The sequence below is a fragment of the Carassius auratus genome, unplaced genomic scaffold (genome assembly GCF_003368295.1).
Source record: "Carassius auratus strain Wakin unplaced genomic scaffold, ASM336829v1 scaf_tig00217584, whole genome shotgun sequence".
Lineage (NCBI taxonomy): Eukaryota > Metazoa > Chordata > Actinopteri > Cypriniformes > Cyprinidae > Carassius > Carassius auratus.
Window position 1 is genome coordinate 13,183 of NW_020529133.1, and position 26,287 is coordinate 39,469.

Here is a 26,287-nt window from a genome sequence, read left to right on the forward strand (position 1 = left end):
ACTCTGTAACCGCTTTACTACTTTGAAGGGTGCAATGCCATGTGGTTTTGATGTCACAGGCTTGCCATTTTGAAGCCTTATCACTAATTGCCACCTGGACATTGAGAATAATTTGTAATCTGCATTAAACTGAACGAGCGAATAATCAGCATATTAAAAATTGGTCTCACTTTCATTATTAACCTCACAACATGTCAGTTTTGTACCTTGACAGACCGACGATAGGCAGTTTTTCCTCTAGATAACGGTTGCCATGTGTGTTTTCAGATGCATGACACAAGTATTTTCACCTGGACAAGACCTTAATTACCAGTTCGAGGTATAAATTCAGCAATCACAGGATTCTGGCCAAAAAACTGAACCATGTGTGAGTCAACAAACATGTCCCTTGAATGCATGCAACACTATATATTTCAGTAAACCGTCCCTTCGGATGATTCTTGTATTGCCAAATTATTATCACATTGTTACAGTCACACACCAAAAGCAACAGGCCACTACAAAACCCTGCGCCCACACTGGCCACATTTATGGAAAGTGGCCCACAAGCTTGTGGCCAGTTAAAGCTGGCCAGTTCCCATATGGTCTAGCAGTTAGGATTCCTGGTTTTCTTGTACGCAGCCAGGGGTTGACTCCAGTTTTTCCTCTAGATAAAGGTTGCCGTGTGTGTTTTCAAATGGATGACACGAGTATTTTCACTTGGACAAGAGCTTAATTACCAGTTTGAGGAATCAATTCTGCAATCACAGGAATCTGCCCAAATACACTGAACCCCCGGGTTGAGTGAAAAAACAGATTCCCTGAATGCATACAACACTATATAATTCAGAAAACCGTCCTTTTGGATAATTCTTGTTTTGCCAAATTATTATCACATTGTTACAGTCACAGAACTAAAGCAACAGGCCACTACAAGGTCCTTCGCCCACGCTGACCACATGTATGGAAAGTGCGCCAGAAGCCCATGGCCAGTTTAAAGTGTCCAAATCCCATATGGTCTAGCGGTTAGGATTCCTGGTTTTCACCCAGGCGGCCGGGTTCAACTCCCGGTATGGGAATGCATGCTCCTTTTTGCTTCCCTCCTCAAAAATCCAGCAAATCTTCCTGCACCAGAAGTGACTTTTTGGCCAGCAGTAGAGCTACAGAACCCTGATATGTCTAGGTTCTGACTAGCCCTTAGCCCCTTCGATAGCTCAGCTGGTAGAGCGGAGGACTGTAGGTTGGAGTGTTGGCCATCCTTAGGTCGCTGGTTCAACTCCGGCTCGAATGAGGTGTTTTTTTCATGTTCCCACCAATGTTTTGGCTTGGAGCTGGCTTTCTCACAGCTGTCAGCAGAGCTTGAATTCGCAGTCCACAATTGGAAGGCAAAAGAGCTTTCCCTGACCGGGAATCGAACCCGGGCCGCGGCGGTGAGAGCGCCGAATCCTAACCACTAGACCACCAGGGAGGGATGGTGGGCTGGAGGGCTCGTGGGCTGCTGGGCTGGTGGGCTGGAGGGCTGGAGGGCTGGTAGTCTGTTCTCCTGATAACAAGGTGAGAATGAGCAGACATCAATGCTTGCCACCGTCACATCGAAAACCAACAAGTCTGTAACAATCGGGGGTCTTTACTTTTGGTGGGCCAGTGGCGCAATGGATAACGCGTCTGACTACGGATCAGAAGATTCTAGGTTCGACTCCTGGCTGGCTCGCTCTGTGCTTGTTTTTCTCCGGCTTATTTTGTTGTTGTGTTTTTTTTCTCCAAAGTCCAAAAGAAAAGGCAACTCTCTAGGCATTCTTCTATTTTTTCCAAAAAAAGGCACATTCTGCACACCCATTCCGATGTCTAGGGGAGACACGGACATGCTTTGGTATTGCCATTCATCTCACAAAATGCAGGCTGGTGGGCCAGTTGATTCTAGAATGAACAATTTCATCGCTACTCTGTAACCGCTTTACTACTTTGAAGGGTGCAATGCCATGTGGTTTTGATGTCACAGGCTTGCCATTTTGAAGCCTTATCACTAATTGCCACCTGGACATTGAGAATAATTTGTAATCTGCATTAAACTGAACGAGCGAATAATCAGCATATTAAAAATTGGTCTCACTTTCATTATTAACCTCACAACATGTCAGTTTTGTACCTTGACAGACCGACGATAGGCAGTTTTTCCTCTAGATAACGGTTGCCATGTGTGTTTCAGATGCATGACACAAGTATTTTCACCTGGACAAGACCTTAATTACCAGTTCGAGGTATAAATTCAGCAATCACAGGATTCTGGCCAAAAAACTGAACCATGTGTGAGTCAACAAACATGTCCCTTGAATGCATGCAACACTATATATTTCAGTAAACCGTCCCTTCGGATGATTCTTGTATTGCCAAATTATTATCACATTGTTACAGTCACACACCAAAAGCAACAGGCCACTACAAGGTCCTGCGCCCACGCTGACCACATGTATGGAAAGTGCGCCAGAAGCCCATGGCCAGTTTAAAGTGTCCAGATCCCATATGGTCTAGCGGTTAGGATTCCTGGTTTTCACCCAGGCGGCCCGGGTTCAACTCCCGGTATGGGAATGCATGCTCCTTTTTGCTTCCCTCCTCAAAAATCCAGCAAATCTTCCTGCACCAGAAGTGACTTTTTGGCCAGCAGTAGAGCTACAGAACCCTGATATGTCTAGGTTCTGACTAGCCCTTAGCCCCTTCGATAGCTCAGCTGGTAGAGCGGAGGACTGTAGGTTGGAGTGTTGGCCATCCTTAGGTCGCTGGTTCAACTCCGGCTCGAATGAGGTGTTTTTTTCATGTTCCCAACAATGTTTTGGCTTGGAGCTGGCTTTCTCACAGCTGTCAGCAGAGCTTGAATTCGCAGTCCACAATTGGAAGGCAAAAGAGCTTTCCCTGACCGGGAATCGAACCCGGGCCGCGGCGGTGAGAGCGCCGAATCCTAACCACTAGACCACCAGGGAGGGATGGTGGGCTGGAGGGCTCGTGGGCTGCTGGGCTGGTGGGCTGGAGGGCTGGAGGGCTGGTAGTCTGTTCTCCTGATAACAAGGTGAGAATGAGCAGACATCAATGCTTGCCACCGTCACATCGAAAACCAACAAGTCTGTAACAATCGGGGGTCTTTACTTTTGGTGGGCCAGTGGCGCAATGGATAACGCGTCTGACTACGGATCAGAAGATTCTAGGTTCGACTCCTGGCTGGCTCGCTCTGTGCTTGTTTTTCTCCGGCTTATTTTGTTGTTGTGTTTTTTATCTCCAAAGTCCAAAACAAAAGGCAACTCTCTAGGCATTCTTCTATTTTTTCCAAAAAAAGGCACATTCTGCACACCCATTCCGATGTCTAGGGGAGACACGGACATGCTTTGGTATTGCCATTCGTCTCACAAAATGCAGGCTGGTGGGCCAGTTGATTCTAGAATGAACAATTTCATTGCTACTCTGTAACCGCTTTACTACTTTGAAGGGTGCAATGCCATGTGGTTTTGATGTCACAGGCTTGCCATTTTGAAGCCTTATCACTAATTGCCACCTGGACATTGAGAATAATTTGTAATCTGCATTAAACTGAACGAGCGAATAATCAGCATATTAAAAATTGGTCTCACTTTCATTATTAACCTCACAACATGTCAGTTTTGTACCTTGACAGACCGACGATAGGCAGTTTTTCCTCTAGATAACGGTTGCCATGTGTGTTTTCAGATGCATGACACAAGTATTTTCACCTGGACAAGACCTTAATTACCAGTTCGAGGTATAAATTCAGCAATCACAGGATTCTGGCCAAAAAACTGAACCTTGTGTGAGTCAACAAACATGTCCCTTGAATGCATGCAACACTATATATTTCAGTAAACCGTCCCTTCGGATGATTATTGTATTGCCAAATTATTATCACATTGTTACAGTCACACACCAAAAGCAACAGGCCACTACAAAACCCTGCGCCCACACTGGCCACATTTATGGAAAGTGGCCCACAAGCTTGTGGCCAGTTAAAGCTGGCCAGTTCCCATATGGTCTAGCAGTTAGGATTCCTGGTTTTCTCGTACGCAGCCAGGGGTTGACTCCAGTTTTTCCTCTAGATAAAGGTTGCCGTGTGTGTTTTCAAATGGATGACACGAGTATTTTCACTTGGACAAGAGCTTAATTACCAGTTTGAGGAATCAATTCTGCAATCACAGGAATCTGCCCAAATACACTGAACCCCCGGGTTGAGTGAAAAAACAGATTCCCTGAATGCATACAACACTATATAATTCAGAAAACCGTCCTTTTGGATAATTCTTGTTTTGCCAAATTATTATCACATTGTTACAGTCACAGAACTAAAGCAACAGGCCACTACAAGGTCCTGCGCCCACGCTGACCACATGTATGGAAAGTGCGCCAGAAGCCCATGGCCAGTTTAAAGTGTCCAGATCCCATATGGTCTAGCGGTTAGGATTCCTGGTTTTCACCCAGGCGGCCCGGGTTCAACTCCCGGTATGGGAATGCATGCTCCTTTTTGCTTCCCTCCTCAAAAATCCAGCAAATCTTCCTGCACCAGAAGTGACTTTTTGGCCAGCAGTAGAGCTACAGAACCCTGATATGTCGAGGTTCTGACTAGCCCTTAGCCCCTTCGATAGCTCAGCTGGTAGAGCGGAGGACTGTAGGTTGGAGTGTTGGCCATCCTTAGGTCGCTGGTTCAACTCCGGCTCGAATGAGGTGTTTTTTTCATGTTCCCACCAATGTTTTGGCTTGGAGCTGGCTTTCTCACAGCTGTCAGCAGAGCTTGAATTCGCAGTCCACAATTGGAAGGCAAAAGAGCTTTCCCTGACCGGGAATCGAACCCGGGCCGCGGCGGTGAGAGCGCCGAATCCTAACCACTAGACCACCAGGGAGGGATGGTGGGCTGGAGGGCTCGTGGGCTGCTGGGCTGGTGGGCTGGTGGGCTGGAGGGCTGGAGGGCTGGTAGTCTGTTCTCCTGATAACAAGGTGAGAATGAGCAGACATCAATGCTTGCCACCGTCACATCGAAAACCAACAAGTCTGTAACAATCGGGGGTCTTTACTTTTGGTGGGCCAGTGGCGCAATGGATAACGCGTCTGACTACGGATCAGAAGATTCTAGGTTCGACTCCTGGCTGGCTCGCTCTGTGCTTGTTTTTCTCCGGCTTATTTTGTTGTTGTGTTTTTTTCTCCAAAGTCCAAAACAAAAGGCAACTCTCTAGGCATTCTTCTATTTTTTCCAAAAAAAGGCACATTCTGCACACCCATTCCGATGTCTAGGGGAGACACGGACATGCTTTGGTATTGCCATTCGTCTCACAAAATGCAGGCTGGTGGGCCAGTTGATTCTAGAATGAACAATTTCATCGCTACTCTGTAACCGCTTTACTACTTTGAAGGGTGCAATGCCATGTGGTTTTGATGTCACAGGCTTGCCATTTTGAAGCCTTATCACTAATTGCCACCTGGACATTGAGAATAATTTGTAATCTGCATTAAACTGAACGAGCGAATAATCAGCATATTAAAAATTGGTCTCACTTTCATTATTAACCTCACAACATGTCAGTTTTGTACCTTGACAGACCGACGATAGGCAGTTTTTCCTCTAGATAACGGTTGCCATGTGTGTTTTCAGATGCATGACACAAGTATTTTCACCTGGACAAGACCTTAATTACCAGTTCGAGGTATAAATTCAGCAATCACAGGATTCTGGCCAAAAAACTGAACCATGTGTGAGTCAACAAACATGTCCCTTGAATGCATGCAACACTATATATTTCAGTAAACCGTCCCTTCGGATGATTCTTGTATTGCCAAATTATTATCACATTGTTACAGTCACACACCAAAAGCAACAGGCCACTACAAAACCCTGCGCCCACACTGGCCACATTTATGGAAAGTGGCCCACAAGCTTGTGGCCAGTTAAAGCTGGCCAGTTCCCATATGGTCTAGCAGTTAGGATTCCTGGTTTTCTCGTACGCAGCCAGGGGTTGACTCCAGTTTTTCCTCTAGATAAAGGTTGCCGTGTGTGTTTTCAAATGGATGACACGAGTATTTTCACTTGGACAAGAGCTTAATTACCAGTTTGAGGAATCAATTCTGCAATCACAGGAATCTGCCCAAATACACTGAACCCCCGGGTTGAGTGAAAAAACAGATTCCCTGAATGCATACAACACTATATAATTCAGAAAACCGTCCTTTTGGATAATTCTTGTTTTGCCAAATTATTATCACATTGTTACAGTCACAGAACTAAAGCAACAGGCCACTACAAGGTCCTGCGCCCACGCTGACCACATGTATGGAAAGTGCGCCAGAAGCCCATGGCCAGTTTAAAGTGTCCAGATCCCATATGGTCTAGCGGTTAGGATTCCTGGTTTTCACCCAGGCGGCCCGGGTTCAACTCCCGGTATGGGAATGCATGCTCCTTTTTGCTTCCCTCCTCAAAAATCCAGCAAATCTTCCTGCACCAGAAGTGACTTTTTGGCCAGCAGTAGAGCTACAGAACCCTGATATGTCTAGGTTCTGACTAGCCCTTAGCCCCTTCGATAGCTCAGCTGGTAGAGCGGAGGACTGTAGGTTGGAGTGTTGGCCATCCTTAGGTCGCTGGTTCAACTCCGGCTCGAATGAGGTGTTTTTTTCATGTTCCCACCAATGTTTTGGCTTGGAGCTGGCTTTCTCACAGCTGTCAGCAGAGCTTGAATTCGCAGTCCACAATTGGAAGACAAAAGAGCTTTCCCTGACCGGGAATCGAACCCGGGCCGCGGCGGTGAGAGCGCCGAATCCTAACCACTAGACCACCAGGGAGGGATGGTGGGCTGGAGGGCTCGTGGGCTGCTGGGCTGGTGGGCTGGTGGGCTGGAGGGCTGGTAGTCTGTTCTCCTGATAACAAGGTGAGAATGAGCAGACATCAATGCTTGCCACCGTCACATCGAAAACCAACAAGTCTGTAACAATCGGGGGTCTTTACTAATGGTGGGCCAGTGGCGCAATGGATAACGCGTCTGACTACGGATCAGAAGATTCTAGGTTCGACTCCTGGCTGGCTCGCTCTGTGCTTGTTTTTCTCCGGCTTATTTTGTTGTTGTGTTTTTTTTCTCCAAAGTCCAAAAGAAAAGGCAACTCTCTAGGCATTCTTCTATTTTTTCCAAAAAAAGGCACATTCTGCACACCCATTCCGATGTCTAGGGGAGACACGGACATGCTTTGGTATTGCCATTCGTCTCACAAAATGCAGGCTGGTGGGCCAGTTGATTCTAGAATGAACAATTTCATCGCTACTCTGTAACCGCTTTACTACTTTGAAGGGTGCAATGCCATGTGGTTTTGATGTCACAGGCTTGCCATTTTGAAGCCTTATCACTAATTGCCACCTGGACATTGAGAATAATTTGTAATCTGCATTAAACTGAACGAGCGAATAATCAGCATATTAAAAATTGGTCTCACTTTCATTATTAACCTCACAACATGTCAGTTTTGTACCTTGACAGACCGACGATAGGCAGTTTTTCCTCTAGATAACGGTTGCCATGTGTGTTTTCAGATGCATGACACAAGTATTTTCACCTGGACAAGACCTTAATTACCAGTTCGAGGTATAAATTCAGCAATCACAGGATTCTGGCCAAAAAACTGAACCATGTGTGAGTCAACAAACATGTCCCTTGAATGCATGCAACACTATATATTTCAGTAAACCGTCCCTTCGGATGATTCTTGTATTGCCAAATTATTATCACATTGTTACAGTCACACACCAAAAGCAACAGGCCACTACAAGGTCCTGCGCCCACGCTGACCACATGTATGGAAAGTGCGCCAGAAGCCCATGGCCAGTTTAAAGTGTCCAGATCCCATATGGTCTAGCGGTTAGGATTCCTGGTTTTCACCCAGGCGGCCCGGGTTCAACTCCCGGTATGGGAATGCATGCTCCTTTTTGCTTCCCTCCTCAAAAATCCAGCAAATCTTCCTGCACCAGAAGTGACTTTTTGGCCAGCAGTAGAGCTACAGAACCCTGATATGTCTAGGTTCTGACTAGCCCTTAGCCCCTTCGATAGCTCAGCTGGTAGAGCGGAGGACTGTAGGTTGGAGTGTTGGCCATCCTTAGGTCGCTGGTTCAACTCCGGCTCGAATGAGGTGTTTTTTTCATGTTCCCAACAATGTTTTGGCTTGGAGCTGGCTTTCTCACAGCTGTCAGCAGAGCTTGAATTCGCAGTCCACAATTGGAAGGCAAAAGAGCTTTCCCTGACCGGGAATCGAACCCGGGCCGCGGCGGTGAGAGCGCCGAATCCTAACCACTAGACCACCAGGGAGGGATGGTGGGCTGGAGGGCTCGTGGGCTGCTGGGCTGGTGGGCTGGAGGGCTGGAGGGCTGGTAGTCTGTTCTCCTGATAACAAGGTGAGAATGAGCAGACATCAATGCTTGCCACCGTCACATCGAAAACCAACAAGTCTGTAACAATCGGGGGTCTTTACTTTTGGTGGGCCAGTGGCGCAATGGATAACGCGTCTGACTACGGATCAGAAGATTCTAGGTTCGACTCCTGGCTGGCTCGCTCTGTGCTTGTTTTTCTCCGGCTTATTTTGTTGTTGTGTTTTTTATCTCCAAAGTCCAAAACAAAAGGCAACTCTCTAGGCATTCTTCTATTTTTTCCAAAAAAAGGCACATTCTGCACACCCATTCCGATGTCTAGGGGAGACACGGACATGCTTTGGTATTGCCATTCGTCTCACAAAATGCAGGCTGGTGGGCCAGTTGATTCTAGAATGAACAATTTCATTGCTACTCTGTAACCGCTTTACTACTTTGAAGGGTGCAATGCCATGTGGTTTTGATGTCACAGGCTTGCCATTTTGAAGCCTTATCACTAATTGCCACCTGGACATTGAGAATAATTTGTAATCTGCATTAAACTGAACGAGCGAATAATCAGCATATTAAAAATTGGTCTCACTTTCATTATTAACCTCACAACATGTCAGTTTTGTACCTTGACAGACCGACGATAGGCAGTTTTTCCTCTAGATAACGGTTGCCATGTGTGTTTTCAGATGCATGACACAAGTATTTTCACCTGGACAAGACCTTAATTACCAGTTCGAGGTATAAATTCAGCAATCACAGGATTCTGGCCAAAAAACTGAACCATGTGTGAGTCAACAAACATGTCCCTTGAATGCATGCAACACTATATATTTCAGTAAACCGTCCCTTCGGATGATTCTTGTATTGCCAAATTATTATCACATTGTTACAGTCACACACCAAAAGCAACAGGCCACTACAAAACCCTGCGCCCACACTGGCCACATTTATGGAAAGTGGCCCACAAGCTTGTGGCCAGTTAAAGCTGGCCAGTTCCCATATGGTCTAGCAGTTAGGATTCCTGGTTTTCTCGTACGCAGCCAGGGGTTGACTCCAGTTTTTCCTCTAGATAAAGGTTGCCGTGTGTGTTTTCAAATGGATGACACGAGTATTTTCACTTGGACAAGAGCTTAATTACCAGTTTGAGGAATCAATTCTGCAATCACAGGAATCTGCCCAAATACACTGAACCCCCGGGTTGAGTGAAAAAACAGATTCCCTGAATGCATACAACACTATATAATTCAGAAAACCGTCCTTTTGGATAATTCTTGTTTTGCCAAATTATTATCACATTGTTACAGTCACAGAACTAAAGCAACAGGCCACTACAAGGTCCTGCGCCCACGCTGACCACATGTATGGAAAGTGCGCCAGAAGCCCATGGCCAGTTTAAAGTGTCCAGATCCCATATGGTCTAGCGGTTAGGATTCCTGGTTTTCACCCAGGCGGCCCGGGTTCAACTCCCGGTATGGGAATGCATGCTCCTTTTTGCTTCCCTCCTCAAAAATCCAGCAAATCTTCCTGCACCAGAAGTGACTTTTTGGCCAGCAGTAGAGCTACAGAACCCTGATATGTCTAGGTTCTGACTAGCCCTTAGCCCCTTCGATAGCTCAGCTGGTAGAGCGGAGGACTGTAGGTTGGAGTGTTGGCCATCCTTAGGTCGCTGGTTCAACTCCGGCTCGAATGAGGTGTTTTTTTCATGTTCCCACCAATGTTTTGGCTTGGAGCTGGCTTTCTCACAGCTGTCAGCAGAGCTTGAATTCGCAGTCCACAATTGGAAGGCAAAAGAGCTTTCCCTGACCGGGAATCGAACCCGGGCCGCGGCGGTGAGAGCGCCGAATCCTAACCACTAGACCACCAGGGAGGGATGGTGGGCTGGAGGGCTCGTGGGCTGCTGGGCTGGTGGGCTGGGGCTGGAGGGCTGGTAGTCTGTTCTCCTGATAACAAGGTGAGAATGAGCAGACATCAATGCTTGCCACCGTCACATCGAAAACCAACAAGTCTGTAACAATCGGGGGTCTTTACTTTTGGTGGGCCAGTGGCGCAATGGATAACGCGTCTGACTACGGATCAGAAGATTCTAGGTTCGACTCCTGGCTGGCTCGCTCTGTGCTTGTTTTTCTCCGGCTTATTTTGTTGTTGTGTTTTTTTTCTCCAAAGTCCAAAAGAAAAGGCAACTCTCTAGGCATTCTTCTATTTTTTCCAAAAAAAGGCACATTCTGCACACCCATTCCGATGTCTAGGGGAGACACGGACATGCTTTGGTATTGCCATTCGTCTCACAAAATGCAGGCTGGTGGGCCAGTTGATTCTAGAATGAACAATTTCATCGCTACTCTGTAACCGCTTTACTACTTTGAAGGGTGCAATGCCATGTGGTTTTGATGTCACAGGCTTGCCATTTTGAAGCCTTATCACTAATTGCCACCTGGACATTGAGAATAATTTGTAATCTGCATTAAACTGAACGAGCGAATAATCAGCATATTAAAAATTGGTCTCACTTTCATTATTAACCTCACAACATGTCAGTTTTGTACCTTGACAGACCGACGATAGGCAGTTTTTCCTCTAGATAACGGTTGCCATGTGTGTTTTCAGATGCATGACACAAGTATTTTCACCTGGACAAGACCTTAATTACCAGTTCGAGGTATAAATTCAGCAATCACAGGATTCTGGCCAAAAAACTGAACCATGTGTGAGTCAACAAACATGTCCCTTGAATGCATGCAACACTATATATTTCAGTAAACCGTCCCTTCGGATGATTCTTGTATTGCCAAATTATTATCACATTGTTACAGTCACACACCAAAAGCAACAGGCCACTACAAAACCCTGCGCCCACACTGGCCACATTTATGGAAAGTGGCCCACAAGCTTGTGGCCAGTTAAAGCTGGCCAGTTCCCATATGGTCTAGCAGTTAGGATTCCTGGTTTTCTCGTACGCAGCCAGGGGTTGACTCCAGTTTTTCCTCTAGATAAAGGTTGCCGTGTGTGTTTTCAAATGGATGACACGAGTATTTTCACTTGGACAAGAGCTTAATTACCAGTTTGAGGAATCAATTCTGCAATCACAGGAATCTGCCCAAATACACTGAACCCCCGGGTTGAGTGAAAAAACAGATTCCCTGAATGCATACAACACTATATAATTCAGAAAACCGTCCTTTTGGATAATTCTTGTTTTGCCAAATTATTATCACATTGTTACAGTCACAGAACTAAAGCAACAGGCCACTACAAGGTCCTGCGCCCACGCTGACCACATGTATGGAAAGTGCGCCAGAAGCCCATGGCCAGTTTAAAGTGTCCAGATCCCATATGGTCTAGCGGTTAGGATTCCTGGTTTTCACCCAGGCGGCCCGGGTTCAACTCCCGGTATGGGAATGCATGCTCCTTTTTGCTTCCCTCCTCAAAAATCCAGCAAATCTTCCTGCACCAGAAGTGACTTTTTGGCCAGCAGTAGAGCTACAGAACCCTGATATGTCGAGGTTCTGACTAGCCCTTAGCCCCTTCGATAGCTCAGCTGGTAGAGCGGAGGACTGTAGGTTGGAGTGTTGGCCATCCTTAGGTCGCTGGTTCAACTCCGGCTCGAATGAGGTGTTTTTTTCATGTTCCCACCAATGTTTTGGCTTGGAGCTGGCTTTCTCACAGCTGTCAGCAGAGCTTGAATTCGCAGTCCACAATTGGAAGGCAAAAGAGCTTTCCCTGACCGGGAATCGAACCCGGGCCGCGGCGGTGAGAGCGCCGAATCCTAACCACTAGACCACCAGGGAGGGATGGTGGGCTGGAGGGCTCGTGGGCTGCTGGGCTGGTGGGCTGGAGGGCTGGAGGGCTGGTAGTCTGTTCTCCTGATAACAAGGTGAGAATGAGCAGACATCAATGCTTGCCACCGTCACATCGAAAACCAACAAGTCTGTAACAATCGGGGGTCTTTACTTTTGGTGGGCCAGTGGCGCAATGGATAACGCGTCTGACTACGGATCAGAAGATTCTAGGTTCGACTCCTGGCTGGCTCGCTCTGTGCTTGTTTTTCTCCGGCTTATTTTGTTGTTGTGTTTTTTTTCTCCAAAGTCCAAAACAAAAGGCAACTCTCTAGGCATTCTTCTATTTTTTCCAAAAAAAGGCACATTCTGCACACCCATTCCGATGTCTAGGGGAGACACGGACATGCTTTGGTATTGCCATTCGTCTCACAAAATGCAGGCTGGTGGGCCAGTTGATTCTAGAATGAACAATTTCATCGCTACTCTGTAACCGCTTTACTACTTTGAAGGGTGCAATGCCATGTGGTTTTGATGTCACAGGCTTGCCATTTTGAAGCCTTATCACTAATTGCCACCTGGACATTGAGAATAATTTGTAATCTGCATTAAACTGAACGAGCGAATAATCAGCATATTAAAAATTGGTCTCACTTTCATTATTAACCTCACAACATGTCAGTTTTGTACCTTGACAGACCGACGATAGGCAGTTTTTCCTCTAGATAACGGTTGCCATGTGTGTTTTCAGATGCATGACACAAGTATTTTCACCTGGACAAGACCTTAATTACCAGTTCGAGGTATAAATTCAGCAATCACAGGATTCTGGCCAAAAAACTGAACCTTGTGTGAGTCAACAAACATGTCCCTTGAATGCATGCAACACTATATATTTCAGTAAACCGTCCCTTCGGATGATTCTTGTATTGCCAAATTATTATCACATTGTTACAGTCACACACCAAAAGCAACAGGCCACTACAAAACCCTGCGCCCACACTGGCCACATTTATGGAAAGTGGCCCACAAGCTTGTGGCCAGTTAAAGCTGGCCAGTTCCCATATGGTCTAGCAGTTAGGATTCCTGGTTTTCTCGTACGCAGCCAGGGGTTGACTCCAGTTTTTCCTCTAGATAAAGGTTGCCGTGTGTGTTTTCAAATGGATGACACGAGTATTTTCACTTGGACAAGAGCTTAATTACCAGTTTGAGGAATCAATTCTGCAATCACAGGAATCTGCCCAAATACACTGAACCCCCGGGTTGAGTGAAAAAACAGATTCCCTGAATGCATACAACACTATATAATTCAGAAAACCGTCCTTTTGGATAATTCTTGTTTTGCCAAATTATTATCACATTGTTACAGTCACAGAACTAAAGCAACAGGCCACTACAAGGTCCTGCGCCCACGCTGACCACATGTATGGAAAGTGCGCCAGAAGCCCATGGCCAGTTTAAAGTGTCCAAATCCCATATGGTCTAGCGGTTAGGATTCCTGGTTTTCACCCAGGCGGCCCGGGTTCAACTCCCGGTATGGGAATGCATGCTCCTTTTTGCTTCCCTCCTCAAAAATCCAGCAAATCTTCCTGCACCAGAAGTGACTTTTTGGCCAGCAGTAGAGCTACAGAACCCTGATATGTCGAGGTTCTGACTAGCCCTTAGCCCCTTCGATAGCTCAGCTGGTAGAGCGGAGGACTGTAGGTTGGAGTGTTGGCCATCCTTAGGTCGCTGGTTCAACTCCGGCTCGAAGGAGGTGTTTTTTTCATGTTCCCACCAATGTTTTGGCTTGGAGCTGGCTTTCTCACAGCTGTCAGCAGAGCTTGAATTCGCAGTCCACAATTGGAAGGCAAAAGAGCTTTCCCTGACCGGGAATCGAACCCGGGCCGCGGCGGTGAGAGCGCCGAATCCTAACCACTAGACCACCAGGGAGGGATGGTGGGCTGGAGGGCTCGTGGGCTGCTGGGCTGGTGGGCTGGAGGGCTGGAGGGCTGGTAGTCTGTTCTCCTGATAACAAGGTGAGAATGAGCAGACATCAATGCTTGCCACCGTCACATCGAAAACCAACAAGTCTGTAACAATCGGGGGTCTTTACTTTTGGTGGGCCAGTGGCGCAATGGATAACGCGTCTGACTACGGATCAGAAGATTCTAGGTTCGACTCCTGGCTGGCTCGCTCTGTGCTTGTTTTTCTCCGGCTTATTTTGTTGTTGTGTTTTTTTTCTCCAAAGTCCAAAAGAAAAGGCAACTCTCTAGGCATTCTTCTATTTTTTCCAAAAAAAGGCACATTCTGCACACCCATTCCGATGTCTAGGGGAGACACGGACATGCTTTGGTATTGCCATTCGTCTCACAAAATGCAGGCTGGTGGGCCAGTTGATTCTAGAATGAACAATTTCATCGCTACTCTGTAACCGCTTTACTACTTTGAAGGGTGCAATGCCATGTGGTTTTGATGTCACAGGCTTGCCATTTTGAAGCCTTATCACTAATTGCCACCTGGACATTGAGAATAATTTGTAATCTGCATTAAACTGAACGAGCGAATAATCAGCATATTAAAAATTGGTCTCACTTTCATTATTAACCTCACAACATGTCAGTTTTGTACCTTGACAGACCGACGATAGGCAGTTTTTCCTCTAGATAACGGTTGCCATGTGTGTTTTCAGATGCATGACACAAGTATTTTCACCTGGACAAGACCTTAATTACCAGTTCGAGGTATAAATTCAGCAATCACAGGATTCTGGCCAAAAAACTGAACCATGTGTGAGTCAACAAACATGTCCCTTGAATGCATGCAACACTATATATTTCAGTAAACCGTCCCTTCGGATGATTCTTGTATTGCCAAATTATTATCACATTGTTACAGTCACACACCAAAAGCAACAGGCCACTACAAAACCCTGCGCCCACACTGGCCACATTTATGGAAAGTGGCCCACAAGCTTGTGGCCAGTTAAAGCTGGCCAGTTCCCATATGGTCTAGCAGTTAGGATTCCTGGTTTTCTCGTACGCAGCCAGGGGTTGACTCCAGTTTTTCCTCTAGATAAAGGTTGCCGTGTGTGTTTTCAAATGGATGACACGAGTATTTTCACTTGGACAAGAGCTTAATTACCAGTTTGAGGAATCAATTCTGCAATCACAGGAATCTGCCCAAATACACTGAACCCCCGGGTTGAGTGAAAAAACAGATTCCCTGAATGCATACAACACTATATAATTCAGAAAACCGTCCTTTTGGATAATTCTTGTTTTGCCAAATTATTATCACATTGTTACAGTCACAGAACTAAAGCAACAGGCCACTACAAGGTCCTGCGCCCACGCTGACCACATGTATGGAAAGTGCGCCAGAAGCCCATGGCCAGTTTAAAGTGTCCAGATCCCATATGGTCTAGCGGTTAGGATTCCTGGTTTTCACCCAGGCGGCCCGGGTTCAACTCCCGGTATGGGAATGCATGCTCCTTTTTGCTTCCCTCCTCAAAAATCCAGCAAATCTTCCTGCACCAGAAGTGACTTTTTGGCCAGCAGTAGAGCTACAGAACCCTGATATGTCGAGGTTCTGACTAGCCCTTAGCCCCTTCGATAGCTCAGCTGGTAGAGCGGAGGACTGTAGGTTGGAGTGTTGGCCATCCTTAGGTCGCTGGTTCAACTCCGGCTCGAAGGAGGTGTTTTTTTCATGTTCCCACCAATGTTTTGGCTTGGAGCTGGCTTTCTCACAGCTGTCAGCAGAGCTTGAATTCGCAGTCCACAATTGGAAGGCAAAAGAGCTTTCCCTGACCGGGAATCGAACCCGGGCCGCGGCGGTGAGAGCGCCGAATCCTAACCACTAGACCACCAGGGAGGGATGGTGGGCTGGAGGGCTCGTGGGCTGCTGGGCTGGTGGGCTGGAGGGCTGGAGGGCTGGTAGTCTGTTCTCCTGATAACAAGGTGAGAATGAGCAGACATCAATGCTTGCCACCGTCACATCGAAAACCAACAAGTCTGTAACAATCGGGGGTCTTTACTTTTGGTGGGCCAGTGGCGCAATGGATAACGCGTCTGACTACGGATCAGAAGATTCTAGGTTCGACTCCTGGCTGGCTCGCTCTGTGCTTGTTTTTCTCCGGCTTATTTTGTTGTTGTGTTTTTTTTCTCCAAAGTCCAAAAGAAAAGGCAACTCTCTAGGCATTCTTCTATTTTTTCCAAAAAAAGGCACATTCTGCACACCCATTCCGATGTCTAGGGGAGACACGGACATGCTTTGGTATTGCCATTCGTCTCACAAAATGCAGGCTGGTGGGCCAGTTGATTCTAGAATGAACAATTTCATCGCTACTCTGTAACCGCTTTACTACTTTGAAGGGTGCAATGCCATGTGGTTTTGATGTCACAGGCTTGCCATTTTGAAGCCTTATCACTAATTGCCACCTGGACATTGAGAATAATTTGTAATCTGCATTAAACTGAACGAGCGAATAATCAGCATATTAAAAATTGGTCTCACTTTCATTATTAACCTCACAACATGTCAGTTTTGTACCTTGACAGACCGACGATAGGCAGTTTTTCCTCTAGATAACGGTTGCCATGTGTGTTTTCAGATGCATGACACAAGTATTTTCACCTGGACAAGACCTTAATTACCAGTTCGAGGTATAAATTCAGCAATCACAGGATTCTGGCCAAAAAACTGAACCATGTGTGAGTCAACAAACATGTCCCTTGAATGCATGCAACACTATATATTTCAGTAAACCGTCCCTTCGGATGATTCTTGTATTGCCAAATTATTATCACATTGTTACAGTCACACACCAAAAGCAACAGGCCACTACAAAACCCTGCGCCCACACTGGCCACATTTATGGAAAGTGGCCCACAAGCTTGTGGCCAGTTAAAGCTGGCCAGTTCCCATATGGTCTAGCAGTTAGGATTCCTGGTTTTCTCGTACGCAGCCAGGGGTTGACTCCAGTTTTTCCTCTAGATAAAGGTTGCCGTGTGTGTTTTCAAATGGATGACACGAGTATTTTCACTTGGACAAGAGCTTAATTACCAGTTTGAGGAATCAATTCTGCAATCACAGGAATCTGCCCAAATACACTGAACCCCCGGGTTGAGTGAAAAAACAGATTCCCTGAATGCATACAACACTATATAATTCAGAAAACCGTCCTTTTGGATAATTCTTGTTTTGCCAAATTATTATCACATTGTTACAGTCACAGAACTAAAGCAACAGGCCACTACAAGGTCCTGCGCCCACGCTGACCACATGTATGGAAAGTGCGCCAGAAGCCCATGGCCAGTTTAAAGTGTCCAGATCCCATATGGTCTAGCGGTTAGGATTCCTGGTTTTCACCCAGGCGGCCCGGGTTCAACTCCCGGTATGGGAATGCATGCTCCTTTTTGCTTCCCTCCTCAAAAATCCAGCAAATCTTCCTGCACCAGAAGTGACTTTTTGGCCAGCAGTAGAGCTACAGAACCCTGATATGTCGAGGTTCTGATCCAGCAAATCTTCCTGCACCAGAAGTGACTTTTTGGCCAGCAGTAGAGCTACAGAACCCTGATATGTCGAGGTTCTGACTAGCCCTTAGCCCCTTCGATAGCTCAGCTGGTAGAGCGGAGGACTGTAGGTTGGAGTGTTGGCCATCCTTAGGTCGCTGGTTCAACTCCGGCTCGAAGGAGGTGTTTTTATCATGTTCCCACCAATGTTTTGGCTTGGAGCTGGCTTTCTCACAGCTGTCAGCAGAGCTTGAATTCGCAGTCCACAATTGGAAGGCAAAAGAGCTTTCCCTGACCGGGAATCGAACCCGGGCCGCGGCGGTGAGAGCGCCGAATCCTAACCACTAGACCACCAGGGAGGGATGGTGGGCTGGAGGGCTCGTGGGCTGCTGGGCTGGGGGCTGGTGGGCTGGAGGGCTGGAGGGCTGGTAGTCTGTTCTCCTGATAACAAGGTGAGAATGAGCAGACATCAATGCTTGCCACCGTCACATCGAAAACCAACAAGTCTGTAACAATCGGGGGTCTTTACTTTTGGTGGGCCAGTGGCGCAATGGATAACGCGTCTGACTACGGATCAGAAGATTCTAGGTTCGACTCCTGGCTGGCTCGCTCTGTGCTTGTTTTTCTCCGGCTTATTTTGTTGTTGTGTTTTTTTTCTCCAAAGTCCAAAAGAAAAGGCAACTCTCTAGGCATTCTTCTATTTTTTCCAAAAAAAGGCACATTCTGCACACCCATTCCGATGTCTAGGGGAGACACGGACATGCTTTGGTATTGCCATTCGTCTCACAAAATGCAGGCTGGTGGGCCAGTTGATTCTAGAAAGAACAATTTCATCGCTACTCTGTAACCGCTTTACTACTTTGAAGGGTGCAATGCCATGTGGTTTTGATGTCACAGGCTTGCCATTTTGAAGCCTTATCACTAATTGCCACCTGGACATTGAGAATAATTTGTAATCTGCATTAAACTGAACGAGCGAATAATCAGCAATTTTGCGGATTAAAAATTGGTCTCACTTTCATTATTAACCTCACAACATGTCAGTTTTGTACCTTGACAGACCGACGATAGGCAGTTTTTCCTCTAGATAACGGTTGCCATGTGTGTTTTCAGATGCATGACACAAGTATTTTCACCTGGACAAGACCTTAATTACCCCGGGTTGAGTGAAAAAACAGATTCCCTGAATGCATACAACACTATATAATTCAGAAAACCGTCCTTTTGGATAATTCTTGTTTTGCCAAATTATTATCACATTGTTACAGTCACAGAACTAAAGCAACAGGCCACTACAAGGTCCTGCGCCCACGCTGACCACATGTATGGAAAGTGCGCCAGAAGCCCATGGCCAGTTTAAAGTGTCCAGATCCCATATGGTCTAGCGGTTAGGATTCCTGGTTTTTTTTTTTTTGACTTTTTGGCCAGCAGTAGAGCTACAGAACCCTGATATGTCGAGGTTCTGACTAGCCCTTAGCCCCTTCGATAGCTCAGCTGGTAGAGCGGAGGACTGTAGGTTGGAGTGTTGGCCATCCTTAGGTCGCTGGTTCAACTCCGGCTCGAAGGAGGTGTTTTTTTATGTTCCCACCAATGTTTTGGCTTGGAGCTGGCTTTCTCACAGCTGTCAGCAGAGCTTGAATTCGCAGTCCACAATTGGAAGGCAAAAGAGCTTTCCCTGACCGGGAATCGAACCCGGGCCGCGGCGGTGAGAGCGCCGAATCCTAACCACTAGACCACCAGGGATGGATGGTGGGCTGGAGGGCTCGTGGGCTGGTGGGTAGGAGGGCTGGAGGGCTCGTGGGCTGGTGGGCTGGTGGGCTGGTGGGCTGGAGGGCTGGTAGTCTGTTCTCCTGATAACAAGGTGAGAATGAGCAGACATCAATGCTTGCCACCGTCACATCGAAAACCAACAAGTCTGTAACAATCGGTGGTCTTTACTAATGGTGGGCCAGTGGCGCTCCATGTCACCTGTAGGTCGTGGTTATTCTTTGTTATGACAGCCAATCACGATCCCGGCTGCAACCACGAAACTTATGTTTTAACCAATCAGCGCTCGTATGGCAACCGCGAATTAGCCAATCAGCGCTCGTATCGTAACCGCGAATTTGCCAATCAGCGCTCGTATCGCAACCGTGATTCCCCCCAGTAACAACAAGCAATTAGCCAATCAGCGCTCGTATCGCAACCGTCATTCCGCCCAGTAACAACAAGAAATTGGCCAATCAGCGCTCGTTCCTTATCCGTGATTCTTCATAGTAACAACAAGTTATCAACAACAATTGATAACGTCAAGAACCCCCGGAGACTTGCGGATAACGGCTGAAGAAGAAGATAACAGTCATCGATTAATTTCTTACCAACATTTGCAATGTAAGTGAATCTTTTATCAATAAAAAAGTAACACAATACTGGTGCACAAATATGCATTAATTCATACTTAACGAATGCACAGATAATCACGAGTTAATGAAAACTAATGAAGGACTAACTTAAACCATTAATTAATGATTACTACATCAGCAACTAATAAACATTCTATATGTTTCATAGATTAATTAATACATACAATTTTATTATTTAAATTTACTTTAATGTATTAGTTCCGTAATAACATTATATTAACTAATGACGTAAATGTATATTTTAATTACTACAGTGGCCAAAGCTATTTACTTCAACTTACAGTTGTCAGCTTTAATTAATCATTAGCTAATGATTTTCAAAGGAATCATGTTATGACTTTACATGTTGAGGTAAAAAATTATTAACCAATTGTTAATATGTTATTGTGGTTATGGATTTTTTTTAAATTAGTCGTACCTCAACAAGTAAAGTTAAAGTAATAACATAATGATATCTTTACAAATTATTAGCTAATGATTCATTAATGATATAATTTGACACTATTAGTTAATATAATATGTTATTAAGGAATGAATAAATTATGACACTTAACTAATAACAACAATTTATTGATTACTTTATCTATGAATCATATAAAATGTTCATTTGTTGCCAATGCAGTAATCATTAATAAATGGTTTGGTCCTTAATGAGTTATATATTAAATCATGATTATCTGTGCATAAATTAAGTATGAATTAATGCATTTAATTGTATTTATTTAATGCATACTAGTGCCAGCATATTGTAACATGAGTTGTGTTTTTATGTTAACATAAAAATAAAGTGTCAAATATATAAAGTTGTTTTGAATGAATAACCTGTAGTTCAGACAAGCTTATAATTCAGCTGATCAATGTAAAATATTATTTAAAAAAAAAAAGTATTTCATATTTGGTAGATTAGTCGACCAAGCAGAATATAAAGTATATTAAGTTACAGTTTTACCAGCTGCAACATTAAAATGATTCTTACACATTAATTCATTACTTGTTATAATGCAATAATATAGTATACATTATGCTTCTACTTTTAGTACTTTAAGTATATTTTGATTCTAGAATTTTGTATGTATGATCTTTATTTGTAATAGAGCAGAAAAATTTGTGAAAATTTTGTTTTTAAAAAGGAGATCACATAGAATAGACTGAACTTTCCCTTCCCTTTCTCAGGTGGGACAAAAGTTATATTTGAATGTATAATAATTATCTGAAAAATTATCTCTTACTCTGGGATAATTCTGATATGTTAGCCAACATTTTTAGCCTGTAGGAAAATATATACACAAACAAAGCATAATATAAAATCAACATTACAAGGTGATCATAAGTAAATACAGTTCACTTTTTTTAATTTAGATGGAACCTCGCTTCAGGAGACGGGCTGATGGCAGCCTGAATCTGACGGATACAGTGGAAGCGTCAAAGGTGAAGGAGGCCAACAAAGGAAAGCCGTACACAAGACCCCTGCCCCCGGAGAAAGTGCTAGACAAAGCCAGGAAAAGTTTAAGTGAGCACCACGGAGATCTGTCTAAAAGAAAGCACCTGTTGGGTTTCTTTGAAATCCAATTTGGTGTATTTCGTGGGCAAACATTTAGGTGGGTGGCTGAAAATGCCCTGGGGTATGCTGCTTACCTGGTGGCAGCTATGAAGAGGGACCCCACAGGAGGCAGCAAAGACTCCCAAGAACATGCCCACAACAAGGGGAGTTTCAGGGAGTATATTGAGCTCTTTCCTTCTGGCAGAGTTGCCATTGCCATGAAGGAAGAGCAATATGCTGGAAAAGCTCCCCAGCATGCTGCTGACTCCCAGCACTCTGCCCCTACAGAGTTCACCACCCCCACGCAGCACGCTACCACCACCCATACTTCTACTGCCTCTCTCCGCTCCCTCTTGGTAAGAAAGCTGCCTAACCAAAAAAACTTGAACAAGGCTGTAGAAAGACTGGTTTCCCCCCTCAAAGTCGCACCTTGTAAGCAAACATTTATTTGTATAACACTTTTTTGGTTTGTTTAGTATTTATTGCTGTTCAGTAGTCATGTTTATCTGTTTGTCCTCTGTTTTTTTGTAGCTTTGGCCCAGGCACGTGCACGGCCCTCAGCCACCCTCACCTGTCCAGCTGTGTCCCTTGAGACAGCCACAGGGCCCTCAGCCACCCTCACCTGTCCATCTGTGTCCCTTGAGACAGCCACAGGGCCCTCAGCCACTCTCACCTGTCCAGCTGTGTCCACTGAGATAGATGACAGCACACTGCTGGCAGAGGCAGCTAAGTTTGAGGCATCATATGTGGCATGTACGTTTATACTTATTTAAAGTATTCAATGTTTCCTTTCCAGGGATAATAAAGTAAAGTGAAGCAATGTGAATTTGTTTATTTATGTGTTTATTTTCTGTTTTTCTATTTTATTTTATTTTTTCAGCAAGACGAGTTTGTCTTCCGGCTGGATGGACACACACCCTGCCTGAAGTGGACCAGAGGTGGATCTCCAAGGCCCTGTTCAGGTGGACAGCACAGGGGCATCCCGAGCTGGTATTTAGTAGGGTGAACAAACTTTGGTGGTATCCTCCACCCGTGCCACTGAAGACCAGCAATTCTCCTTCCTTGGAGAATTACTTTGGCCATCGCCTGCTGCTCTGGATGCCACGAAAACTGTGGCAAGTGAAGCTGACTTGTCCGCATCCAGACTGTCAAAAAGAACTTCTGACCTCAGCTGGCTTGCATCAAAAGATCAGGCAGGTGGTTGCCATGGGTGAGATGTACTTTGTTGCATCTGAGTACCTGGCCTGCCGAAGATGTAAGAGGAAGGTCATCAGCTGGAGCCATGATCTCGTTTCCCAGCTCGACATTGGCCACAGGGTGCTGTTCCCTTGCATTCTTACTTCAAAACTTGCATGTGACTTCGAGGTAGTAACTTTGATGCGTCAGCGCGGGCTGGGAAACAGCAGCAGCCAGATCCAGCGCAAGCTACAGGAGCGTCATGTTGATGTCTGGTTGCAAAAGACAGTCCAGTATCTGACAGATTGCAAGGGGGTTGCCAGTGCTGTCACGACGAGCCTGATCCTGCCTGTGACATTTGAACCTGTTCCTTCAATGCCTTCTATACCCAAGCACCGATGGCTGATGCAGGTGTACGCCCAGGATGTCCTGCAAAGGCTGGATGAGGTCAAGGCCACTATAACATCACAATATGGTCGAATCTTAAAAATGGATTCTACCAAAAAAGTGGCCAGAAAACTAGCAGGACGCAGCTATGGCACTGCTACTTGGGCAACTAATGTTGGCAATGAGCATGGACAGGTGATCATGTCCGTGCTCACAGCGAGCGAAGGTTTTGGTCTGGGGCCAATGATAGAAGGCCTTATCAAGCGATACAGAGTGGCTGGGGTGGCTCCTCCCGAAGTGCTGTATGTCGACCGAGACTGCTGTGGCAACACTCTTTTGAGGAGGATGTTTGAAGAGTGGGAGCAAATGACCATCCGGTTAGATGTCTGGCACTTCATGAGAAGGTTTGCTGTGGGCTGCACCACCGACTCACACCAGTTATATGCCACTTTTATGAGTGGCCTCAGCCATTGTATTTTCATGTGGGACCAGGTCGACCTGACTGCCCTGAAGACAGCGAAGCATGCAGAGCTAGAAGCTGATGGGAAACCATCATTCGAGGCTGATGTGCTACGCTGTATCAGTCGTAGCGAGCTAGCGCTGCATTGCAGGAGAACCACTCGCGGGACCAAAGAGACCCTGGCATTGATTGAGAGCCATGTTCAGGCCTTTGATGGAGATGCTGGTCGTGACACTCTGGGAGTCCCACTAATAAACTCAGCCTGCATGAGAGAGATTTTAAAGTCCCAGCGGAAGCATGTGGCCTGCATCCAGGATCCTGTCGGTGTGCAGCTCTACATGCAGACGGGTACTGTACTGAAGGGAGGGCACCGCCTGCCAACATACCGCTGTGCCAGAGGTTCCACTTCACTTGAGTCATTTCACCTGCACCTTAACAGATTCATCCCAGGTAATAAATTATTTAATTGAATTATTAAATTAAGATATGATTTATACTGAAATAATTATGAGAATTGCAAGAACAGCTATTTGTGTATTTATAGAAAAAATTTTGTGCTGTGAATTTATTATTATTATTATTTTTTTCATTTATAGGCACGCTGGCAAGTGACACCTTCTTTCAGGCATATCTTTTGGATGGGCTTGCAAGGTGGAATGAGGACCGGGCAGTGGCAGCAACAACTAATCAGCAGCAACCACATTCCTACAACCATCTACTGCGTCATGCGGTCAACACTCTTGCAGAGGAGCTCATGGGCATGAAAATCATTCCTTATGTTGGGCCAAGAAAGTACACTGGTATATAACTATTTTTTTTTTTTAGTGACACTTTAATTCAAGTATAAACCATTGAACCACTAAGTTATAATATAATATTGTGGTATGTTATCTAATTGTCAATGTTTTTCAATTTTAAAGGTGAGCTTATTGGAGTGGAATATCTTTACCAGCAAACTGGTAAAGTTCTGCAGGACTACAAGTTGGCCATTGAAGAGTCAGAGACTACTGAGGTTGGTATAGAGGTGGATGAAGGTTATGCTGAACTTGAGGAGTTTCAGGACATCACTGTCCCCACCTTTGACACATTAACCGGACACCTGCTGCCTCTACACAAGCATCAGTGTCTGCAGCGTCTGCAGCATCATCTCCAACTCCTCCAGCAACCAGCCCCACGTCATCACTGTTTGTGGTCCCTCCATCACCAGTGTCATCTCCTGTCAGCAGCTCACTGCAAACTCAATCAGATCTAGCACTCTTCCTGGAGCACATAGCTGTGAGTTTTACCATAAAGTATTCATAAAGATTTCGGTATTTGTTATCACACTAACTATAAATTTGTATTTATCACATTGAAAGGCATAAATACAAATTTAAAATAAATATTTACCTTTTTGATGTTGTCCCAGTGGACCGATTATCTGCAGAAACGGATCGTCCAACATCGGAAGAGAACACTTCACATGATGTAAGGGCCCAGTTTATTTTTTATTTACATTTACATGTGTGTAAACATAATCTGTTACATTGGATGTGCTTTCATGTGAATATTTGTATTCATCGATGCTATCAAAAGTTCCTAAATTATCTTTCATTTTAGGATTCGGTTGGACCTGATAATATTGAGGGGTATGGAGCCGTGCAGGACTTGGCAGAGTTTTTGGTTAGCCTCAGAGACCACCGTCTGGCTTTGTCAGGAGAAGAGTGCATCAAGATCATCTCCTTATGGCAGGCATTGGGGGAGTATGACAAGAAAAAGACCATTTACCCACCACGTCACCAAACCCACCTAAAACAGGGACGATTCAGGGCCACTAAGAAGATTGTGGCCCCAGGTGTTGAGAGCACCAAAAGGTATGTTATATTTAGTAAATACAGGGTTTACAATTTTTTTGGTAAATATATATATCTGAAACTGGCTGAAATATCACCTACAACATTTTTTGTTTAGTAACCTGACACCTTCATGACTAGCTTATCTTGGTTATAACATAAATTATTAGTTGTGATTTACATTTAATTCTGACTATATATATTAGGTTGCTAAGTATGTTACATTGCTATGGACACAGTTTCCAACCGCACATTGGAATAATTAATTTAGCAGAAACAAAGCAATCATTTCTTAAATAAGTAAAATCATTTTGTATCATTATGTTGTGTCAAATAATTTGTCTTTACTGTACTTTAGTAAGTAGCCATGTAATAAGCGGGATAATATGCAGTCATTATTGTGGGAAAAAGTCTGACAGGCTGACTTACAACACCCTGTAATAATTCTACAACACAGTAATCCAGTAGAGACCTGATTTATTGATATGACATTTAAACATCAAACTAAAACAAAACAAAGAAAGAAAACATAACTATGGGCAGATATTATCAATGAACAATTAGACAACACAAACACAAAACAGACAGAATAGAAAAGGGAAAATAAAAATAAGATCACACAATGAAATTAAATCTTACATTAATATGTATTTTGTTGTAATTTGCAGGTGTTTCGTTGGGCTCATAGTCCTGCACAGTGGCCTGACTGCAACCGAGTGGTGGAGGCCATTTTCACAAGGCTCTGTGCTCTCTACCCAAACGCGGTGCGCTGTGAGGGAGTGAGGGTGTCCCGCTTCACTGTTGTAGCACGTGCTTACAAGCACATCCGTGAGTGCATCCTCACCAATGCTAAGGTGATGAGT

General features: G+C 45.1%; 1 protein-coding gene and 35 non-coding genes across 36 annotated transcripts; 25 read left to right on the forward strand and 11 right to left on the reverse strand.

The window, feature by feature from the left end:
- The first annotated feature begins 987 nt into the window (after positions 1 to 987).
- trnae-uuc (transfer RNA glutamic acid (anticodon UUC)) lies at positions 988 to 1,058 on the forward strand. The gene has a single exon. It is a non-coding gene; the product is annotated as a tRNA-Glu (tRNA).
- Positions 1,059 to 1,375: 317 nt separating this feature from the next.
- On the reverse strand, positions 1,376 to 1,447 carry trnae-cuc (transfer RNA glutamic acid (anticodon CUC)). The gene has a single exon. It is a non-coding gene; the product is annotated as a tRNA-Glu (tRNA).
- A 170-nt stretch (positions 1,448 to 1,617) lies between these two features.
- trnar-acg (transfer RNA arginine (anticodon ACG)) lies at positions 1,618 to 1,690 on the forward strand. The gene has a single exon. It is a non-coding gene; the product is annotated as a tRNA-Arg (tRNA).
- An 803-nt stretch (positions 1,691 to 2,493) lies between these two features.
- On the forward strand, positions 2,494 to 2,565 carry trnae-uuc (transfer RNA glutamic acid (anticodon UUC)). The gene has a single exon. It is a non-coding gene; the product is annotated as a tRNA-Glu (tRNA).
- A 317-nt stretch (positions 2,566 to 2,882) lies between these two features.
- trnae-cuc (transfer RNA glutamic acid (anticodon CUC)) lies at positions 2,883 to 2,954 on the reverse strand. The gene has a single exon. It is a non-coding gene; the product is annotated as a tRNA-Glu (tRNA).
- Positions 2,955 to 3,124: 170 nt separating this feature from the next.
- On the forward strand, positions 3,125 to 3,197 carry trnar-acg (transfer RNA arginine (anticodon ACG)). The gene has a single exon. It is a non-coding gene; the product is annotated as a tRNA-Arg (tRNA).
- Positions 3,198 to 4,413: 1,216 nt separating this feature from the next.
- Positions 4,414 to 4,485, forward strand: trnae-uuc (transfer RNA glutamic acid (anticodon UUC)). Its single transcript has one exon. It is a non-coding gene; the product is annotated as a tRNA-Glu (tRNA).
- Positions 4,486 to 4,802: 317 nt separating this feature from the next.
- On the reverse strand, positions 4,803 to 4,874 carry trnae-cuc (transfer RNA glutamic acid (anticodon CUC)). Its single transcript has one exon. It is a non-coding gene; the product is annotated as a tRNA-Glu (tRNA).
- A 178-nt stretch (positions 4,875 to 5,052) lies between these two features.
- On the forward strand, positions 5,053 to 5,125 carry trnar-acg (transfer RNA arginine (anticodon ACG)). The gene has a single exon. It is a non-coding gene; the product is annotated as a tRNA-Arg (tRNA).
- Positions 5,126 to 6,340: 1,215 nt separating this feature from the next.
- Positions 6,341 to 6,412, forward strand: trnae-uuc (transfer RNA glutamic acid (anticodon UUC)). The gene has a single exon. It is a non-coding gene; the product is annotated as a tRNA-Glu (tRNA).
- Positions 6,413 to 6,729: 317 nt separating this feature from the next.
- Positions 6,730 to 6,801, reverse strand: trnae-cuc (transfer RNA glutamic acid (anticodon CUC)). Its single transcript has one exon. It is a non-coding gene; the product is annotated as a tRNA-Glu (tRNA).
- A 170-nt stretch (positions 6,802 to 6,971) lies between these two features.
- trnar-acg (transfer RNA arginine (anticodon ACG)) lies at positions 6,972 to 7,044 on the forward strand. The gene has a single exon. It is a non-coding gene; the product is annotated as a tRNA-Arg (tRNA).
- Positions 7,045 to 7,848: 804 nt separating this feature from the next.
- Positions 7,849 to 7,920, forward strand: trnae-uuc (transfer RNA glutamic acid (anticodon UUC)). The gene has a single exon. It is a non-coding gene; the product is annotated as a tRNA-Glu (tRNA).
- Positions 7,921 to 8,237: 317 nt separating this feature from the next.
- trnae-cuc (transfer RNA glutamic acid (anticodon CUC)) lies at positions 8,238 to 8,309 on the reverse strand. The gene has a single exon. It is a non-coding gene; the product is annotated as a tRNA-Glu (tRNA).
- A 170-nt stretch (positions 8,310 to 8,479) lies between these two features.
- Positions 8,480 to 8,552, forward strand: trnar-acg (transfer RNA arginine (anticodon ACG)). The gene has a single exon. It is a non-coding gene; the product is annotated as a tRNA-Arg (tRNA).
- A 1,216-nt stretch (positions 8,553 to 9,768) lies between these two features.
- trnae-uuc (transfer RNA glutamic acid (anticodon UUC)) lies at positions 9,769 to 9,840 on the forward strand. Its single transcript has one exon. It is a non-coding gene; the product is annotated as a tRNA-Glu (tRNA).
- A 317-nt stretch (positions 9,841 to 10,157) lies between these two features.
- trnae-cuc (transfer RNA glutamic acid (anticodon CUC)) lies at positions 10,158 to 10,229 on the reverse strand. Its single transcript has one exon. It is a non-coding gene; the product is annotated as a tRNA-Glu (tRNA).
- A 168-nt stretch (positions 10,230 to 10,397) lies between these two features.
- On the forward strand, positions 10,398 to 10,470 carry trnar-acg (transfer RNA arginine (anticodon ACG)). Its single transcript has one exon. It is a non-coding gene; the product is annotated as a tRNA-Arg (tRNA).
- Positions 10,471 to 11,686: 1,216 nt separating this feature from the next.
- Positions 11,687 to 11,758, forward strand: trnae-uuc (transfer RNA glutamic acid (anticodon UUC)). The gene has a single exon. It is a non-coding gene; the product is annotated as a tRNA-Glu (tRNA).
- A 317-nt stretch (positions 11,759 to 12,075) lies between these two features.
- On the reverse strand, positions 12,076 to 12,147 carry trnae-cuc (transfer RNA glutamic acid (anticodon CUC)). Its single transcript has one exon. It is a non-coding gene; the product is annotated as a tRNA-Glu (tRNA).
- Positions 12,148 to 12,317: 170 nt separating this feature from the next.
- On the forward strand, positions 12,318 to 12,390 carry trnar-acg (transfer RNA arginine (anticodon ACG)). Its single transcript has one exon. It is a non-coding gene; the product is annotated as a tRNA-Arg (tRNA).
- Positions 12,391 to 13,606: 1,216 nt separating this feature from the next.
- Positions 13,607 to 13,678, forward strand: trnae-uuc (transfer RNA glutamic acid (anticodon UUC)). Its single transcript has one exon. It is a non-coding gene; the product is annotated as a tRNA-Glu (tRNA).
- Positions 13,679 to 13,802: 124 nt separating this feature from the next.
- On the forward strand, positions 13,803 to 13,890 carry trnay-gua (transfer RNA tyrosine (anticodon GUA)). The gene is given in 2 exon segments: positions 13,803 to 13,839; positions 13,855 to 13,890. It is a non-coding gene; the product is annotated as a tRNA-Tyr (tRNA).
- A 105-nt stretch (positions 13,891 to 13,995) lies between these two features.
- trnae-cuc (transfer RNA glutamic acid (anticodon CUC)) lies at positions 13,996 to 14,067 on the reverse strand. Its single transcript has one exon. It is a non-coding gene; the product is annotated as a tRNA-Glu (tRNA).
- A 170-nt stretch (positions 14,068 to 14,237) lies between these two features.
- trnar-acg (transfer RNA arginine (anticodon ACG)) lies at positions 14,238 to 14,310 on the forward strand. Its single transcript has one exon. It is a non-coding gene; the product is annotated as a tRNA-Arg (tRNA).
- Positions 14,311 to 15,526: 1,216 nt separating this feature from the next.
- trnae-uuc (transfer RNA glutamic acid (anticodon UUC)) lies at positions 15,527 to 15,598 on the forward strand. Its single transcript has one exon. It is a non-coding gene; the product is annotated as a tRNA-Glu (tRNA).
- Positions 15,599 to 15,722: 124 nt separating this feature from the next.
- trnay-gua (transfer RNA tyrosine (anticodon GUA)) lies at positions 15,723 to 15,810 on the forward strand. The gene is given in 2 exon segments: positions 15,723 to 15,759; positions 15,775 to 15,810. It is a non-coding gene; the product is annotated as a tRNA-Tyr (tRNA).
- A 105-nt stretch (positions 15,811 to 15,915) lies between these two features.
- Positions 15,916 to 15,987, reverse strand: trnae-cuc (transfer RNA glutamic acid (anticodon CUC)). Its single transcript has one exon. It is a non-coding gene; the product is annotated as a tRNA-Glu (tRNA).
- A 170-nt stretch (positions 15,988 to 16,157) lies between these two features.
- Positions 16,158 to 16,230, forward strand: trnar-acg (transfer RNA arginine (anticodon ACG)). The gene has a single exon. It is a non-coding gene; the product is annotated as a tRNA-Arg (tRNA).
- A 1,216-nt stretch (positions 16,231 to 17,446) lies between these two features.
- Positions 17,447 to 17,518, forward strand: trnae-uuc (transfer RNA glutamic acid (anticodon UUC)). The gene has a single exon. It is a non-coding gene; the product is annotated as a tRNA-Glu (tRNA).
- A 203-nt stretch (positions 17,519 to 17,721) lies between these two features.
- On the forward strand, positions 17,722 to 17,809 carry trnay-gua (transfer RNA tyrosine (anticodon GUA)). The gene is given in 2 exon segments: positions 17,722 to 17,758; positions 17,774 to 17,809. It is a non-coding gene; the product is annotated as a tRNA-Tyr (tRNA).
- Positions 17,810 to 17,914: 105 nt separating this feature from the next.
- Positions 17,915 to 17,986, reverse strand: trnae-cuc (transfer RNA glutamic acid (anticodon CUC)). The gene has a single exon. It is a non-coding gene; the product is annotated as a tRNA-Glu (tRNA).
- Positions 17,987 to 18,163: 177 nt separating this feature from the next.
- trnar-acg (transfer RNA arginine (anticodon ACG)) lies at positions 18,164 to 18,236 on the forward strand. The gene has a single exon. It is a non-coding gene; the product is annotated as a tRNA-Arg (tRNA).
- An 870-nt stretch (positions 18,237 to 19,106) lies between these two features.
- Positions 19,107 to 19,194, forward strand: trnay-gua (transfer RNA tyrosine (anticodon GUA)). Its single transcript is given in 2 exon segments — positions 19,107 to 19,143; positions 19,159 to 19,194. It is a non-coding gene; the product is annotated as a tRNA-Tyr (tRNA).
- A 104-nt stretch (positions 19,195 to 19,298) lies between these two features.
- On the reverse strand, positions 19,299 to 19,370 carry trnae-cuc (transfer RNA glutamic acid (anticodon CUC)). Its single transcript has one exon. It is a non-coding gene; the product is annotated as a tRNA-Glu (tRNA).
- Positions 19,371 to 21,388: 2,018 nt separating this feature from the next.
- Positions 21,389 to 24,844, forward strand: LOC113101214 (uncharacterized). The gene is made up of 5 exons (XM_026265611.1): positions 21,389 to 22,001; positions 22,101 to 22,322; positions 22,450 to 24,042; positions 24,189 to 24,392; positions 24,513 to 24,844. Exons 1-5 carry the CDS (start codon positions 21,389 to 21,391, stop codon positions 24,842 to 24,844), a joined length of 2,964 nt encoding a protein of 987 aa, XP_026121396.1.
- Positions 24,845 to 26,287: the final 1,443 nt, after the last annotated feature.